The sequence below is a fragment of the Akebia trifoliata genome, chromosome 13, assembly GCF_017979445.1.
Source record: "Akebia trifoliata isolate Shusen 1 chromosome 13, ASM1797944v1, whole genome shotgun sequence".
NCBI lineage: Eukaryota > Viridiplantae > Streptophyta > Magnoliopsida > Ranunculales > Lardizabalaceae > Akebia > Akebia trifoliata.
This window is the reverse complement of record NC_141387.1, coordinates 31,628,937-31,648,270: the sequence shown is the minus strand read 5'-3', so window position 1 is coordinate 31,648,270 and position 19,334 is coordinate 31,628,937. Positions and strand designations below refer to the sequence as shown.

The 19,334-nt window shown below is 34.2% G+C and overlaps 2 protein-coding genes across 2 annotated transcripts; both read right to left on the bottom strand.

Moving 5' to 3' along the window:
• Nucleotides 1-1,327: 1,327 nt before the first annotated feature.
• LOC147388321 (aspartyl protease family protein At5g10770-like) lies at nucleotides 1,328-3,973 on the bottom strand. Its single transcript, XM_086421789.1, has 2 exons — nucleotides 3,754-3,973; nucleotides 1,328-2,717 (listed from the first exon to the last, which is right to left on the bottom strand). The coding sequence occupies exons 1-2, from the start codon at nucleotides 3,944-3,946 to the stop codon at nucleotides 1,471-1,473; spliced, it is 1,440 nt and encodes a 479-aa protein (XP_086277915.1). The 5' UTR covers nucleotides 3,947-3,973; the 3' UTR covers nucleotides 1,328-1,470.
• A 12,210-nt stretch (nucleotides 3,974-16,183) lies between these two features.
• LOC147388320 (aspartyl protease family protein At5g10770-like) lies at nucleotides 16,184-18,516 on the bottom strand. The gene is made up of 2 exons (XM_086421816.1): nucleotides 18,283-18,516; nucleotides 16,184-17,593 (listed from the first exon to the last, which is right to left on the bottom strand). The coding sequence occupies exons 1-2, from the start codon at nucleotides 18,476-18,478 to the stop codon at nucleotides 16,347-16,349; spliced, it is 1,443 nt and encodes a 480-aa protein (XP_086277942.1). The 5' UTR covers nucleotides 18,479-18,516; the 3' UTR covers nucleotides 16,184-16,346.
• Nucleotides 18,517-19,334: the final 818 nt, after the last annotated feature.

Here is a 19,334-nt window from a genome sequence, read left to right as displayed (position 1 = left end):
AGGGGAGGGAAGATCATACGGAAGCAGATCCTTTGTGGCACAACTATCATATAGCACTCTCTCTACTGGTGAGAGAGAGCCATAGTATGAAAAAATAACATCACAACCATCTTGTGATCATGGTTTAGATCTAATTTAAATAAGAAGATTTTTTTTTTTTTCCAAATCCACATCTTTAAAAACAAACGGCCACTGAACTCTCAAAATTTTTAATTAACGGTGGGATTTTATCGTATCACTAATGTGGCACTCTTTTAACCATCCAAATGTTGTTACAGGGGTGCTACAAGATAGTTGTGCTACAGAGGATCTGCTTCTAGGTCATAGTTGCATTGATTTCAATTTTGCATTATTTTTCGCATCGTAAGGCAAAGATTGAAAGGCAACAACAATCGACGAAGCCTTGGAAAAGAATGAAATATTAAACTTACTTTAAGGGTGACCCAATCGACCTACACATTTTAATGTTTTAAATAAAGTTACATTCTAATTTAGGAGTTATCAATATTAAGGAAACCTACAAGTCGTTGGATTTAGAAAGAATCCTCATTGGATTTTATTAAGAAACCTTGATGGTAAGAAATCCTATTAAAAGAGGAACTCTAGGCTTTTTATTCCTCTCTATATAAGAATGGATTGACACCCCTATTAGATTAATTATTAATCAATGATTAATACAATCATCAAAGAGTTAAAAACATGAACACACTCTCTAGATTTTTAAGATTGAAATCCATCAAGAATGGAAAGTTTTGATTGATCTAAACGATAGAGCAAAGAGGATAAGGTGAGTCTAGAATTGAACAATCACTAAGGGGAAGTTCGTTTGCGTAACAAGTAATAGACTTTACCTTGGATTACAATGCTACAAAGTACGCATTCTAACTCTTCTAAATAGTATAATTATGACTATGATAATTAATCTTGAGATATATATTAGATTTAAAGTTTAGAGAAATTGTGTGTTCGTGGATATAAATAAGAGTGCTGATAATGTGACGTACTTTTGGCGCATGCTACTAACGCATGCTAATGTGGAAGCACATAACTTATTTAAACAAAACAAAAAAGAGTTTCTCTCTCTTGCTCGTTCTCTGCCCATACATTTGTTTTTTTAGATTTCAAATCTTAAAAAGGATCATTGGGCCCACATTGATTATCACGTTGAAAATCCAACAACACAGCCATCTAGATTTCAAGAAAATATTCATATTCAAAAAGAAAAAAAAAAACTAAAGAATTAAAAAATGAAAAACAATTGTTTTTCAAGCTTGATCCAAGGTGTTCAAAACGGACGGCTATCGAGAATCCAAATTTAAAAATAAAATTCAACGGTAAAAAATAATTGTTCTTGTTCATTTATGCCATGCCAGACTTGTTCTTGCTCAAGTCTTATTCATTCATGTTATTACATATCTACTTATTCTCATATTCTTCCTCTTTAGTGAAGGAAGAGAAATGTTCTCATAATTATGAACTGCAAGCACCAGACCCAAATCCTATCCTTCCGGCAGTCACATCGTAAACCACATCCAATCCCAAATGTTGTCTATTTCCAAAGATGGCCAAATCACTTGGATTACTATTTCCAATGAAAGCTAGGCACACTTGTGACACACTCGATCCAATTAGAATCCCAGACAGATTTTGATCCAAGTCGACACCACCTTCAAAATGCAACATTACCTTTGGTATTGAGAAGTTCGTGTAACCCGAAAGGTCATAACATGTGTCTAATTTTGAAATCGGTGGAGCAGATGGGTACATCGACATTGATTGCTTAAATGCTGACTGAAGTGCCGCATAAGCTGCTGGAGGCAATCGGGTGATTACAGTGCCAGAGTCTATGATTGTTCCCGAAGACATAAATACCGATGGTTGGATTGATAATTTTTTATTTGCGACGCTTATTCCTAACAATTTTAGGAAATAAAATGATGGGCCTCGAGGGTCAGTTACCAAGGGTGTATACCTAAGACTTGTCTTGGTAGTGGCCCCAAAAGCTAAGTATCCAGTTGAGCTTGCTCTAGGTGGAAGACAATAAGAAAATGTTCCCCCAAATTTTTTACTTGTTTGGGATACAAATGATACCTTATTGCGTCCGAGGCCCATTAAACCGGCTATTTTCCCAAAGAGACCGCCATTGTTTTGACCGCAACCAAATTGGAAATTGGGGAATACATCTGAAGATGTCAACGTTAACGTCTCAAGTGCAAAGAATCCAATCGTTTGCGAATTGTCCCCGTACTTAACACCGTAGAGGCAAGTGGAGGATTCACAACCAGATCTCCTAAGTTGGGAGCACTCTGGGGCACTACAAGAGATATTGGAATATGACGATGACTTAGAGGGATCGAATATTGGATCTTGTTGTGGATAGCAACTCCCGGCACATGGTTGGCATTGAATCCATGTCAGGTCACTTCCCGTATCAAATACCACCGAAAGATCAAGCTTGGGTGTACCAAATCCGATTTTAACTATGAAATTAGAAGTTCCCAAGGATTGGCCGGGACTGACTGGGACGGCCTTCTCCTCCTCGATATCTCCTACTCGTTTGGAAAGTTTGGAGTGGATGTATTTGACCCAGGATTCATCTTGGATGAGGATTTCGATGGTACTGGGAACCACTGTTGTTGTATTGTGTCCATGAACCAATGGTGCGCAAGGCCCATGTCTGTGAGCTAATAGCAGAGTTGCAGGTGATCGTCTTGGACCTGAAATGATTATGTTAAAATATGAATAAAGTCTTCGAGCATATATAGTGAGGTACATTTAGGCCTATTAATCAACTCTATGAACAATTTTAATTTCACAGAAAATCAGTTTGTTAGGATACCTAGAATTAGTTTTCAAGATTTCCTAGCATTATATTATGGGTCCATTTTGGTTCATCTATCATGATAGCTAGAACCAAACCCATTTTATTTTTAAGAATAATGCTGAAGTGACCTCAAGATTTTACCTCATATCATCCTGACATGAAAGTGTGTAGGAACCATAGATGCTTTTTGACTCGTAGATGTCACTTCAGCATGACTCTACTATATTATTTAAATAATTGTAAAAATAAGGATCATTACTACCATTTTTTAGTTGAAACTCAAAATTATCAAGATTTTGAACACTTTCTTGGAGTAGAAAGTAACAAAAACATCGTGTGGTAGGCCAAAACTAATTAAATAACGATATCCTTTGCCATTATTTTGAAAATAACCTCAATAATTTTTCCAGTTACACAATATAAAAAATATTATAACCAACAGAACAACTTCAATATTTCATGTTGCTATCATGGTTTTAAAACTTTGTATTATCGTCCCCCACTGGTACCAAGACTCTTCCAAATCATCTAGTCTTTGACAAGATAAATTGTTGAAGTTAATAAGATCACATTTTTATTTATATAACAAAATTTTAAATTATCAAAAATAAGTATTTATTTTATCAAATTATTATAAATAAAAAAAACCTATGTGAAAAAGAGGCTAAATTCGACTGAACTTGGGGTTGAATTTACCTGTTTTTTCACATAGTGATCCAGTTGACTGGAACGCAATTTTATTAAATTGGCCAATATTTTCAAAATATTGGACAAGTCATCTTGATCATGAATGATTCCATGTGAAGGACAATTCGCATTGAATATCCAACTCATTCAAGAAGGATATAAACGAGCCATCTTTGTATCAGATTATATAATTTTTGTTACCACTTTTTTCCAAAATGCTATCATGGTTTGTGTTTAATTACCTTTGGTGAAGGAATCAGAGCAAACAGTTGATGATTTTAGTAAGGATTTGACATCAAGAACATGATGAGTCTTTGTTGCGTCTCTCCCTCCACCACCATTGGCATAGGGATTGTTCAAACACCAAGCGTGAAACAAAAGGAGTGAAATGAAGAGGTGAAGGCAATGAAAGGATAAGGAATGGGTGATAGCCATAGTGTGCGGTTTGTGTGGTTTTTGAGTCTTGAAGTAATATATACTAAGATTTGTATAGAGGGAATGGGGAGGGGGAAAGAACTTTGAAGTGAGCAGCCCGCATCAAAATATTGAAGGAACCCTCTCCATTGTATTACAAGTGGCATTTCCAATGAGGTATTTCAAGTTTTGGTGGAAATGTAGGGGCATGAAATAAATTAGAGATGCCATGTGTCTTGTAGCGAGGAGGGTTCCTTCAAATTTTGAAGCGGGCTGCCGGCTTCAAAGTTAGCCTCAAAGGGAGGGAAGATCATATGGAAGCAGATCCTCTGTGGCACAATTATCATGTAGCACTCTCACCACAGGTAAGAAAGAGCCATAGTATGAAAAAATAACATCACAACCATCTCGTGATCATAGTTTAGATCTAATTTGAAAAAGAAGATTTTTTTTTCTTTTTTGCTTTTGCTAGATCCACATCTTTTTTAATTAGGGTGGGATTTTATTGTATCACTAATGTGGTACTCTTTCAACCATCCAAACATTGTTATAGGGGTGTTACAGGATAGTTGTGCTACAGAGGATCTGCTTCTAGGTCATAGTTGCATTGATTTTAGTTTTGCATTATTTTTCATGTCGTTAGGCATAGATTGAAAAGGCGACAACAATCTAAGAAGACTTGGAAAAGATTGAAATATTAGACTTACTTTATGGGTGACCCAATCAGCGTACACGTTTTAACGTTTTAACCAAAATTAGGTTATAATATAAGAGTTATCAATATTAAGGAAACCTACAAGTCGTTGGATTTAAAAAGGATCCTCATTGGATTTTATTAAGAAACCTTGATGGTATGAAATCCTATTAAAAGAGGGACTCTAGACCCTCTATTCCTCTTAATATAAGAATGGATCAACACCCCTATTAGGTAAATTATTAATCAATGATTAATACAATCATCAAGGAGTCAAAAATGTGAACACTCTTTGGTTTTTTAAGATTGAAATCCATCAAGAACGGAAAGTTTTGATCAATCTAACAATAGAACAAAGAGGACAAGGTGAGTCTAGAATTGAAGAATCACTAAGGGGAAGTTTGTGTAACAAGTAATAGACTCTACTTTGGATTACATTGTCGCAAAGTACACATTCTAACTCTTCTAAATAGTATAAGCATGGCTATGATAGTTAATCTTGAGATATATGTTAGATTCAAAGCTCAAGGAAATTGTGTGTTCTTGGATATATATTGTGAAGAGTGCTGATAATTTGACGTATTTTTGGCACATGCACTTGACACACTCTAACGTGGAAGCACATAACCTATTTTTTAAATAAAAAAAAGTTTCTCTCCCTTGTCCATTCTCTGTCCACATATTTACTTTTTTTAGATTTCAAATCTTAAAAAGGATTATTGGGCTCACATTGATTATCAAATTGAAAATCCAACAACATAGCCATCTAGATTTAATAAAAATATTCATATTGAAAAAAAAAATTTAATTAAAAAAATTGTTCTTCGAACTTGATCCAAGGTGTTTAATATGGACGGCTACTGAGAACCCAAATTTAAAAATAAAATTCAACAGGGAAAACTAATTTTTTTTTTAAAGTTCATATAATTTTATCCTTTACAACCCCATTTCATGAGATCATGATTTTGAATGTCACAAGGTGATTAGATCTGAAAGTTTCTTTCTTTTCATTATGGATAGGAGAGAGAAACTCTCTTTTTCTTTCTCTTTTTTTTTCTTTTTTATTTATAATAAGTTATGTGCTACCACATCAAGCTGCGTAAGGTGCGTGCATCAAAAGTACATCAAATCATCAGAACTAAATTGTGAATAACTAAATATATAACATGTGGTATCAGAGAGTCACTACAGGAAAGGTGGTCTACCGCAACAACTTTTAGTTGCGGTCAAAGTTTGACCGTCGCTACGGAGGGTTTATTTTGCCACAACGACTCACTCCCGCTGTCTCTCGTCTCAAACTCCAAATCAGTCCCCCTCTCTGTCTGAAACTCGAAATCTCTCTCTCTCTCTCTCTCTCATCTAAAAATTGAAAACGAAGTAAACCATCCCCAACATTGCTACCACAAGCAACACAAAGAGATTTAACTAATGGAAGGAAAATTCCTCCTGTTCTAGCGGATACAAAAGGAATCGTATATTTATAAAAAAGATAAATTGAGAACCTTTATCGATATAATAAGTTCTTCCCAAACTGTAACCTAACCCTACTGAAGAGAGACACAAATTGATAAGCAATTCGATTACCAAGCCCAATTTTAATGAATCCTCGAGCGAAGAAGAAAGCAAGAGCGATTAGCCATGGAATTGGATCACCAAATGCGGAAAATGCAACACCGAAAGTTAGGGTTTTGGTGAGAATAGATGCGCCTAATCCCATCAAAGCAACAACTCCTAATGGTAATGGTTGAGTGATGATTCCAACGATTGTGGCGAGGAAGATTGTTAGTAATTGCCATACGTTCTTCGTCACACCTGTTGGTATAGGAACGAACCAGAGAATGATTCCAGTCATGATTGAAGCCATTAATGGCTTCAACGAAGCTCCATGCCATGGCTTAGCAGGAACTACTGTAGTAGAAGCCGATGATCGAACAGTGAATCTTTGATTCGATAATGAGAGAGCATAATTAAGAAGTTTTGGAGAGAGATTCGAAGAAAGAAAACCTAGGTAGGGTGTTTTGAGTGGAGTTGGAAGAGAATAATTTTCATTTTGATGAGAGAGAACATTGGATCTGGTACTAGATCGAAGATTCACTGGTGCTGATTTGATTGAACTAGATCTGAAATGTGGAAGAGAACAAACCCCCAAGTTGTAGGGAGAAGTAGGGACGTGAGACGCCATTAATGGCGCTAAGTCAGAGAATTGAGTTGCAGAGATCATGTATGTATTCCTTGGCTTCCTTAGTCTTTTGAATTTTTTTTCCTAACTAAATTATGGTTTACTTCTTTTCGATGAATTATTAAATTGGTTGATGTTTGAGTTGTTTGAGCTTTGGTTAAAATTACTATTGTAGTTTCCGTTGTTGTAACAGAAAAATGTGTGGGAACAAAAACAAGTATAATTAGATTCTATGGGTAGAATTTTTAAATACACATCTCCTACGAAAAAATTGTTGAAAATACATATAGTGACCAGCCACTCGGGCCGTCGGTGGCCATCGCTAAAACCTCCGTTGTTATAACAGAAAAATGTGTGGGAACAAAAACAAGTATAATTGGAGAGGATGCCTTCAACAACACCTTGAGCTATAGGGTGATAAAATTCATAAACCTCTCCACCAATAGAGACATTTTGTTTTAGAGATTAACATTCTTTCTTCCTCTTTAGATAATTCTAGGTCTATGGTGTTGTGGTTTGTGATGCTAGATGGTACTGGTCGACAAAGAATTATTGTTAATTAAGCTTCAATTTTTTTAGTCTCCTCATATATGAAACTATTTTGTTATATCTCTTACAGCTTGGGATCATCTCAATTTATTTCATGGTTCATATTCCTGAATTTTCACGTTGGTGCAGGTTGTATATGCAATAATGCACCGGCAAAAGCTCTTTCAGCCTTTCAAGAACCATCTACGCTTTAACGAACTGCCTGAAAACATTTATACTATATGCTATCAAATCTTTGAGTGCTTAGTTTTCTTTGCCTTTTGAATTGTTATTTCGTTAATAGTTTTCCTAAGCTGAGTATAAGTGCTTGATGTCTCTGTTATACCATGTTCTCAAGGGGAACATATTTTTATGACCTTCCATCTTTTTAGGTATTAGATTTTTTCAATATCCGCATGGATGCCCAGATAATGGATGTTGAATGGTCTGTGGAGGAATTCCTCCAAATCATAATCATCAATTGTCGATCTTGGCGAGGTGAAGGGATGAAGGTAAAATGTTCTTGGTATATTCGGCATTAGAAATTGTAGTCCAATTATTTTTTAGGAAAAATTATTTTCATGGAAAATAACGTGCCTTTAACTTGTATTTTGGAAATATTGAATCTGAGCAGATGTTTACTCAATTACGGTTCACACATGAGCAAGAAAATCATCCTGAGGAGCTCTTCATTCCATATATGTGGCAGCTAGTACTGTCTCGCAGGTAATGTTCCGACTCTTATGGCTCCTTACACTACAAATTTTTTATGTTTTCTAGTCAACAAGTGTCAAATCCAAGAATAAGCATACAAGCATTGGCATTTGGCATCTAACACCTTTGGTGCTAAAAACCATTCTACTGTTTCATTAATTGCTTGGCCATTTTCTGCCATACTCTGAAACAATAAGACATTTCTAATTATTTTGAACACATCACACAACTTTTACTTCTGTATTAAAATCGAAGATCTGTATTCAATTAATTGCTTATATATGTTGCGTCCCAATTTGATGCTGATTACATCATACTTTCCCAGCAACTTCAGTTATAATCCTGGTGCCATTAATCTATTCCCAGCCAGCCTGCTTGTAGAGGTAAAGTACTTGAAGTACCTTGCCATTAGAAAGGACACCCTATATATTAAGTACATACTTCAACTTCAAACTCATATGGAACATAACAAACCATCAAGCTCTTCTTTAAAAATGCATCCTTGCTAAAAAGATTTGTTGAATAAAACAAGAAAAATGAAGAACCAAAACTCAATCATACCTCCAAACAGTTTTCTCCACAAAGTCACATGTTAGAAATTCACTTAGACACCATATGTTAAGTAACCAACTTCCAAGTGGCTCCTAGATTACACCTCTGTTGGATAAGTGCTTACAATTGTGATATAGCCGGTGTGTTTACCTAGGAATGAATTCAACTGTCTTCTTTGTTCATGTTTTTTTTTTTCCTTACTTACTTTTGTTGGACGTTGGTATCATGGTTTGAAATGCCTCACACTGAACTCTACCTGAACCGGCATTCTTGGTCTTGACTAGGTTATTTCCTACTCTTTATTATGTATGGTCCATCCATTAGACCAAGTTAGTGAGATGTGAGAAGTCCCTTGTGTGTTAGTAGCAAGTTCAGGTTCATGTGGAGTATGTAAGCCTATTTGATTTTGACCCCAAAACAATAAACTACTTTGTTTATTTACTGTAAGAGAACCACTATCTTTCTGTAAATCAAGTAGGCATTTTGATTATTGGATTTAGTCAGGCAAACAACTTACATGCAAGCAAACAGCTTTTGCATCATAGAAATCCAAATCATCCAACAAATTTTAGTTCAAATCAAGGAATAAATAAATTCATCCACAAAGAGAAATCACAATCGATCCCACTCATTTATTAAGGAAATAAAAAATGCATAAGTTTAGAGACCCATTTTGCCAAACCAAATAAGGTTGTAGTTTAGAGTCCATTGTGACTCTTAGAAAATTTACTTATAAGATGGATACTGCATTATACAGAGTAGTTAGATATAATCGCGTATATCTCGATCATTTCATTTGTTACATTTATTTGGCAGAGCAAAACTATAACCCTGAGGCTTACAACGAGTTAATAGAATTTGTAAGTAGAAATTCATTGAATAATGGAGACAAATTTTGCGTAGATTTGATGCGAGAGTCTTCAAGGCATAAAGGCCTAGGTATGTTGAGAAAGAATAAGTAAAAAATTCTTGTATTATGGTTATATGTTCATGTTTCCTTGCATAATTTAGATGAGATGTTATTAGTTTTGGTCTGGGTTTTTGCCTGCATGTATATATGTTATTATAGACAAATATATGAACTAATGACTAGGAGTAAAAGTATTTTTTAGTGATCTTTTATTAGATTTTTCGATTTTTGATAGTCATTTAGGCCCCGTTTGATTCAGCTGCCTGAATCTACTGTCAGAAACTGAACCACTGAAAAGCTTGTTTGATAGAACTTTGTAAAAGTGCTGTACTGTTGACCAGAATCTAGTAATTATTGTTTAATACAGCTTCTAGAATCTGCTGTTTAGGTTAAAATGACCAGAATACCTTTAATGTTGATAAAACACTCAAAATGCATAAAAAATTACCATAATACCCTTATAAATATATAATTACACTAAATACATATAAATGTAATAAAATTATATAAAAAATTTTAAAAATAATTGTATTAATTTTAAAATATTTATAATTCAAAAAAAAAAATTATAGAAAAATTTATAATTCTACAGAAATTTCGGCAGCATCTCCTCTTAAAAATGGACATATGAAAATTTTCTGATAAACAAAATACCTGCATAATAAGCAATTCAACATTCACATTACATCATATATACATAACATATCTACATCACATTATATATACATAACACATCCACATAACTTCTAATTTACATTCCGACATCATTTAAACATAATAATCATAGTTAATATAATAAGTAAAATTGAAATAAATAAAAACATGTAAAATATACATCCAACAAATGCATACAAAATATATTTTTCATTCTTCTTATTTGACTCCGTTACTTTATCTTGAGGAACATTATCATTGATAATGTCAACTTCATCTGTCCACACAAAAGACCCTATATGTCTCTATAAAGTTAAATAACACATGAATTAATATCAATCTCACTAAATATAAATATGCACCCAACATTAATATCAATATCATATTACCTGCCAAGATGGACACCTATAAAACATCCTCCCATAATTTTTTTTTGTTTTAACTATGATTAATGTCATCACTCGACCACATGAACAACATGGTGGATAAGTATAATTTGCTATCAATGCTATTCATCATACACAAAGAACATAAATAAATAAGCATAGAATCTTCGAAATATAATTAAAAATAGTATTATATTTATTCCATCATCGAATAACAGTATTTATAATTACAATACAAAGTAAAAAAATTTAATATGAAAATGCATCAATGATTACCAGTAAAAATGGCATCAACTATTGAATCACTATGCATTTTTATTGTTTGTTGACTCTGACGACCTACTGATGGGGAAACTGGATACTCTTGATCAATGATCCCATCTTCTTCCTCTTCCATTATCCCTTCTTCCTCGAATCGAATAAATTCTTCATCGACAATCGCATATTTTTTTATAAAATTGTACAATGCCATGCAGGCCACGATAATGTTTCGTTGTTTGTCCAAATTATATGAATGCATCATCTTCAAGATAGGCCATTTTGCCTTCAAAATCCCAAAGGTTCGTTCGATCACATTTCGAAGTGAAAAATGTAAATAATTGAAGATTTCTTATCGACTATTTGCCCATGACCTCCTATAGTCTTGTAAATGGTATCGAACATCTCGGTAAGGTGCGAGATAACCTTCTATAAGCGGGTACCCAGCATCTACCAGATAGTATTTACCTATTATCCAAAAAAAATTATTTGTAGAATTGAATATAAATATATATAATTGACAAACTTTTAAATACAGACCTGGTGGAGGATATGCAAATTTTAAATTGGGAATATTCAATGTTTCAAGGAAGACCTGTGAATCATTAGCCGACCCTTCCAAACCAACCACCACATGAGTGAAAACATGTCAAACGAACATGTTGCCATTATATTTTGTGTGAGTCCCTTATGTCCTTGATATTGTATTTGGTCTGCTATTAGTACAAATGCACTAACATATGTTACGTTTATCACTCCAATACAACCCTACATATTTTTTAATTATATTAATCTATAAATATTAATAAAACAAATATATTTAAAGTGTATGTATATAAGAAATTACCTTAAAATATGAAAAAAAAACGAGATTTGTTACGGATGTACGGAGAGATTTCATTGAGATCGGGAGGTAAAATTAAGGATATTGACAATCGCCAAAAGAACTATGTTAAAGTACTTGCTAACCGTTTCAAGTAAATGAACAAAACAATCTACAATTACTATTTGTCATTGATTATGTTATATTTTCAATAGGAACATCGCAACTTGTTCTTGAATAGTAATATATCGTTGCATCTTTAGTAGACCTCGTTCCTCCAAAATGGAACATAGATTCACAAATACATGGCTTTCCATTCTAAACAATGAGTAGCATATCGTATTATCATTCAGTGTTTTTCGCACAAAATGAATCCCCTTGAACGGACAATTACTATGTTCCTCCCTATCTAAGACATTCTCACAATAAAATAAAGAACCTAGGATAACTCCTCTCGTAACTATATTTAAAACACTTGACCCAACAGTATTATTGATATCATCATTTGAATCAATGGCATCAGTCGTATCAACAGTATTTGTGGTATCAACATCTTAATCCATTTGACTTGTTTATGGATCCATATTAGCTATATATACATCAAACTTACAATATACAATAAAATGATATCCACCATATACAACAAAACCCATTATCCACAATATTAATCACAATAAACATCCAATAGTCAAATAATATCCATCTATAAGAAAATATAATATATGTCTAATAAAAATTAACATATCCATCTAACAGAGTATATTACATCATATTAGTGCAAAAAGTAACCAATGTATATTGCACCCTATAGGTGCATCATCAAACCAATATAAATATAAAAATAACCAGTATATTGCACCTTATAGGTGCATTCCAAAACCAACATAATATAAAAATAACATGAAAAAATGTCTAAGAATCTCTCCCAGTCAGATAATCAGTCATCTCGCTCTCCAACCACCTAAAACGAATATCTGTTGATCGTAACCACAAAACATCTCTCTGAATTGCTTGTTCTTCATAAACATCTTCAACGCAAAATGATAGAGATCACTGTTGGGGGTTAGCTGCTCTAAGAGGTCGATTGACTCTTGAATAGTGTCTTTCTTAATAGAAGTAAGATTGATAGAAGCAGATGTCTGATTGTTAACTGCATCTACGAACTTCTCCAATAACTGGCCAATTTGCATAACAGCAGTCATCTTCTGCCTACGACCTTGAGGTTGTAGAGTATCGTCACTTCTGCGTCGAACATGATTTGTGGGTGGGGGTACAGTAGCGGTAGCATCATCCCCTAACTCATCAGCATCAGTAGGAGTAAAGTCTAAAGGTATCTGAGACTTCGGGGGCAAGATCTCCATGACATCTTCTAGATCATCCCCAAGATTATCAGGTTGGTTTATTGATGTAGATGGCATTGTATATGATGCAGGCGATCTCATCCGGCTACCAATAGCATATGTGCCTCCAAAGATTACATTTAATTGCTTCGCAAACATCAAAGGCTTCAATCGAAATATTACATCTTTTGGATGATGCTTTAATAAATAAAAATTCTAAATTATATATAAAAGAAATAAAAAAAATTTAAATAAAAAAAAAAAGAAGTAACAAAAAAATATACCTCTAACCACCCATCCCACCACTCCTCACTTACATCTAATATACCCGTCTCAACATTATAAGAGATACCAGTATTTGTGCAAATTTTATTCCAACGTCCCCAAAGTCCTTTTTGTCTATCCCACTTATTTTTCATTTGCCTTCTATCATAGTAAACGCTAGTTATCCTTTTAAACTCCTTCACCAATGTTTTATATCCAATCTTATCAAGTACTTTATGTGGTCTCTTCCCCTTTTTAACTAATTCATTGCATATCTCGACCTAAACTTCATGTTGTTTGGATGTCCAATATGCTTTCGTACTTTTTGAATTATTATCTTCCATCTGTCAATGGTAATAATAACAGTAGTGCATGGAACAAAACATGTCATATTCTACTTCAACCTCATCATCAATCTTTTGTAAAATCTTTAGTTCACAAAAAAAAAAAATATGAAATAAGTAAGAATAATAAAAATATTTTGATTTTGCACAATGTATAATCGAAGAGAGAAACCAGGAGGCAATGTCAGGCTATCCTATAGATAGCCGGAAGAACACACAGTTCTCAGTCCCACGGTGAGGGATCCCTGTGTTCTTAATCTTTGACTGTACAGAGTATAGTAATTGATGTGTGTGTGTGTGCATGTGTAAGATAAAGAAAAGTATTCATGATTCAAATGTTCAAACTTTAAAACTCAATTAGTGGTGATTCAGTTCAAACTTAAAAAAAAAAAAACCATCACAATTCTACAACATCCAACAAACATGATTCAAATATTCAAAGCTAAAATCTAGTCCTTACTCGAGCAAACATTACATTATGAATCATACTACCATTATGAATCCAGCCCTTATTGGAATTTCATAAACTCTTGAAGCTAACCATTGTAATGCATGACTATTTAATTCAACTATGAATATGTAAATAATAAACACACCCACATAATAAACCCTTCAGAAACCCAAACCCTACAAAAAATGAAATAAATTTGAGAAAAACAATTCTTTAATTTGCTTAAATAACAAAATTATAATCACGTAGACCCTAAATTGATAAAAAAAAAATTTCTTAAATTTTCATGTTTATAGGGTCAGAAAAATCAAACCAAATTAAATAAAGTTGATAAAAAAAATTCTGAAATTTCCATGTTTATAAGGCTACAAATATCAAACCAAATTAAATAAAATTGATAAATTTTTTTTTTGAAATTTGCACAAAACTATAATCAATTAGACCCTAAAATTGATTTAAATAAAATTATGAAATTTTCATGTTTAGATGGTTAGAAAAATCGAACCAAATTGATAAAAAAAAATTCTAAAATTTGCTTAAATAACAAAACTATAATCACGTAGACCCTAAAATTGATAAATTTTTTTTTGAAATTTCCATGTTTATAGGGTTAGAAAAATCAAATCAAATTAAATAAAATTGATAAAAAAATTTTTTTTGAAATTTGCACAAAACTATAATCAATGAGACCCTAAACTATAATCAATGAGACCCTAAAATTGATATATAAAAAAAATATATATATATATTCTGATCCATGTTTAGATGGTTAGAAAAATCGAACCAAATTAAATAAAATTGATAAAAAAAACTATGAAATTTGTTTAAATAACAAAATTATAATCAACTAGACCCTAAAATTGGTAAAAAAATTTCAGAAATTTCCATGTTTATAGGGTTATAAAAATGGAACCAAAAATCTCGTTTGATTCAACTGTTTGTCGAGAGAGAAGAGATGAAATTTGTACAAAATAATAATCACAACTATAATCAAAGTAGCCCCTAAAATTATTTTAAAAAAAAATCAAAAACTTCCATGTTTATAGGGTTAGAAAAATCGAACCACAAATCCCGTTTGATTCCGCTATTTGTTGAGAGAGAAGAGACGAAGTGGAACTCCGACTACACGTAGATCTGTGCGTGGCTAGACAGAGAGAAAGCCTCGCGATGGAGAGATTTGTGCAACATCGAGACTGAACAACTGTGCGCTGCTGTGTGAGAGGCTTCTCGACAGAGAAGAAACGAATATAAGTAGAGAGAGAGACCATGAGATAGAGAGAGAGGTGTGATAGAAAGAGAGAGAGAGAGGTGAGATCGAGAGAGAAAGGTGAGATCTGTCGAAGAGAATAGAGTAAAGGGGCAGGGGCAAAATCGTCTTTTCACTTCAACAGTTTATTCGGTGTTTTATTCCCCCGCAAACGCGATTAAAAAAGTGTCTCAATCGAGCTTCTCCAATTTGCATTTCAAAACGCAGATTTTTAACGCTGTTTTTAACGAACAATAATTACGAGTGGAACCTCAGCTTTTCATCGCAAACACAGTAAAAGCCGTGTTTTGAAACGGTAATAAACAAGCGCTTAGTTTTTGGGTGAAATTGTTGGTGTACTTCTTGAGTTGCTAATAGGAGAATTTGGTTGGCCTTCCTAAGGTGTAATTCTGCAAGAAATTCTCTATGGAAACTGGTGTAGTGTAGTCCCCTTCAAGATAGTGCCTTAGTACACATCACACCAAATTTTACTATTGCTACACTAGTTTCTCTATTAATTATCACAGTAGGTATGGCATTAGCAAAAGTTTGTGTGGAAATAGCAATTTTTTAAAAATAAACTCACCCTAGGGCCACGACCAGTGGCCGTCGCTAAAGCTCAAATCTCATTTTGCTTCTTGCGGCGCCATCCAACGACCAAGTTGGCTGTCGTTGCTGTAGGAAATACCGACGGCTTTGGCCGTCGCTATAACTACAATTTGCTGCTTAAAGAATCTATATTATCTAGGATTTAATATTTCACATGGTATTCCAAGATCCGTTCAATCCCAATTTTGAACATTGAAGGAATTACATTAATATTTGAAACAAACATCATCAAGAACCCATTCCATTTTCAACAATTAATAACATTGGCAATAAAATAGATCCGTAAAAATAGTACAACAACAAAAATAAATTCTAATCTTTCTGACAAAGTTGTTGAAGGTTTTCATTTCTTCTTCATATATGCCATGCCAAACTTGTTCTAGCTAAATTCTTATTCGTTCATGTTATTACATATCTACTTATTCTCACATTCTTCCTCTTTAGTGAACGAAGAGAAATGTTCTCATAATTATGAACTACAAGCACCAGACCCGAATCCTATCCTTCCAGCAGCCACATCGTAAACCACATCCAATCCCAAATGTTGTCTATTTCCGAAGATGGCCAAATCACTTGGATTACTATTTCCAATGAAAGCTAGGCACACTTGTGACACACTTGATCCAATTAGAATCCCAGACAGATTTTGATCCAAATCGATGCCACCTTCGAAATGCAACGTCACCTTTGGTATCGACAAGTTCGTGTAACCAGAAAGGTCATAACATGTGTCTAATTTTGAAATCGGTTGAGCAGATGGGTACTTTGACATCGATTGCTTAAATGCTGACTGAAGTACCGCATAAGCCGCTGGAGGCAATCGGGTGATTACGGTGCCAGAGTCTATGATGGTTCCCGAAGACGTAAATACCGATGGTTGGATTGATAGTTTTTTATTTGCCACGCTTATCCCTAACAATTTTAGGAAATAAAATGATGGGCCACGCAAGTCAGTTACTAAGGGTGTGTACCTAAGACTTGTCTTGGCAGTGGCCCCAAAAGCTAAGTATCCAGTTGAGCTTGCTCTAGGTGGAAGACAATAAGAAAATGTTCCCCCAAATTTTTTACTAGCTTGGGACACAAATGATACCTTATTGCGTCCGAGGCCCAATAAACCAGCTGTTTTCCCGAAGAGGCCGCCATTGTTTTGACCGCAACCAAATTGGAAATTGGGGAATACATCTGAAGATGTCAATGTTAACGTCTCACGTGCAAAGAATCCAATCGTTTGCGAATTATCCCCGTACCTGACACCATAGAGGCAAGTGGACGATTCACAACCGGATCTCCTAAGTTGGGAGCACTCCGGGGCACTACAAGAGATATTGGAATAAGAGGATGACTTAGAGGGATTGAATATTGGGTCTTGTTGCGGATAGCAACTCCCGGCACATGGTTGGCATTGAATCCATGTCAGGTCACTTCCTGTATCAAATACCACCGAAAGATCAAGCTTGGGTGTACCAAATCCGATTTTAACTATGAAATTAGAAGTTCCCAGGGATTGGCCGGGACTGACTGGGACGGCCTTCTCCTCCTCAATATCTCCTACTCGTTTGGAAAATTTGGAGTGGATGTATTTGACCCGGGATTCGTCTTGGATGAGGATTTCGATGGTACTGGGAGCCGCCGTTGTTGTATTGTGTCCGTGGACCAATGGTGCACAAGGCCCATGCTCATGAGCTAATCGTAGTGTTGTGGGCGATCGTCTTGGACCTGAAAAGATTATGTTAAAATATGAATGAAGTCTTCGGGCATATATAATGAGGTTCATTTAGGCCTATTAATCAAGAGTCGTGATTTTCTGACTTCCCATCCCCATTTGGGCTTCACGTCAGAGGGGAGCAAGAAAATCATTATTTTTTTCTAACTTTCTCAATACTCGGCTGACATGGCACGGACATGGAACCATAGATCTTTTTCTCAGATACACAACTGCAAATCTTCAACCAAGTCAAGACTTTATAGTTAGAAAATCAGCACTCATTCATTAATCAATCCATTGAGGAATTCCATCTCAACCGTTCTTTTGACCACAATTGATACTAATTTTGGTAAGTTGAACGCAGAGGAACCTAAGAAAAAACCGGGGCAAGTACCAAAATGGTCATGTGCAATATAAAGCCAAAATTACTGGTCCAATCATATTCTTAAAATATTTAATTATTTATCAAAAGACATATTATGTGTATTCATTATAATATTTATTTATTTTTACTGTTCACATTCTTGTGATCCCCAAATAGAAGAACTTCTGATTTTTTACAAAATAATGAAAAAATTAGAGTTGTATTTATTTTATATTGAAAATACTGGTATAAATATTTTCAAAATATAGACGAGTCATCTCCGTCTCGAACTATATTGATTTTTCAAAATTACATCATAGGTTTGTGTTTAATTACCTTTAGTGAAGGAATCAGAGCAACTAGTTGACGATGTTAGTAAGGATTTGGCATCAAGAACATGATGGCTTTTTGCTGGGCCTCTCCCTCCACCACTATAGGCATAGGCGGCCTTGTTCAAACACCAAGAGTGAAACAAAATGAGTGAAAAGAAGAGGTAAAGGCAATGGAAGGAGGAGGAGTGGGTGATGGCCATAGTGTGGTTTTGTTGGACTAGCTTTTGAGTCGTGAAGTGAAATATTCTTAGATTTATAAAGAGGGAAGGGGAGGGGATTAAGGTCATATGTGCAATGATTGCACTTTTGCATTATTTTCCGCGTTAGGCAAAGATTGAAAGTGACAACAACGAACAATCTATAAAAACTTGGAAAAGACATAAATTATTACTTTAAGAAGACTTTGCATGTATGTGTTCACAAAGACTAAGATCGTTTTAATACTTCATTTACATGCATGGTTTCAAAACTCGTCCGAGACCAAGATTGAGGCCTATCGCTTGAGTCGTCTTAGTATCAAGCATGGACGAGATAGACAAATTAATGTATCAAACGAGATTTAAAACCCCACGTTCATTTTTCTCATTGTTAAATAAAATGTTTTAAATGTATCCAAAAACTCGTTCAAGACGACTCGATTTGCACATGAGACGAGGTGTCAAAATGAGTTTTAAAACTATGTTTATATGCGTTATTAAATAATGACTAAGATCATATGCATTGTTTTAAAACTTGGTATTCCATTTCGTCTCGTTTCACATGGATATCAAGAGTTGAAACGCCTGATTCGTCTTGGATGAGATTAATTATTTAATTGAGTTATTATTATTTATTTATATATACTTGAATAAATTTAGCTTTTTTTATATATAAAAATAAGTTTGGATTACAAAATGCTGAGCCAGAAGTAGGGCTGTCAATGGATCTGCCAATCCAATAAGGATCCGACTTATAACTTATCATATCAGGTCAAGTCTGATTTGATATATAAAATTGAAATAAAGTTCATATACTTAAATAATATATACTATATAATTTATATATTTTCTCACATTT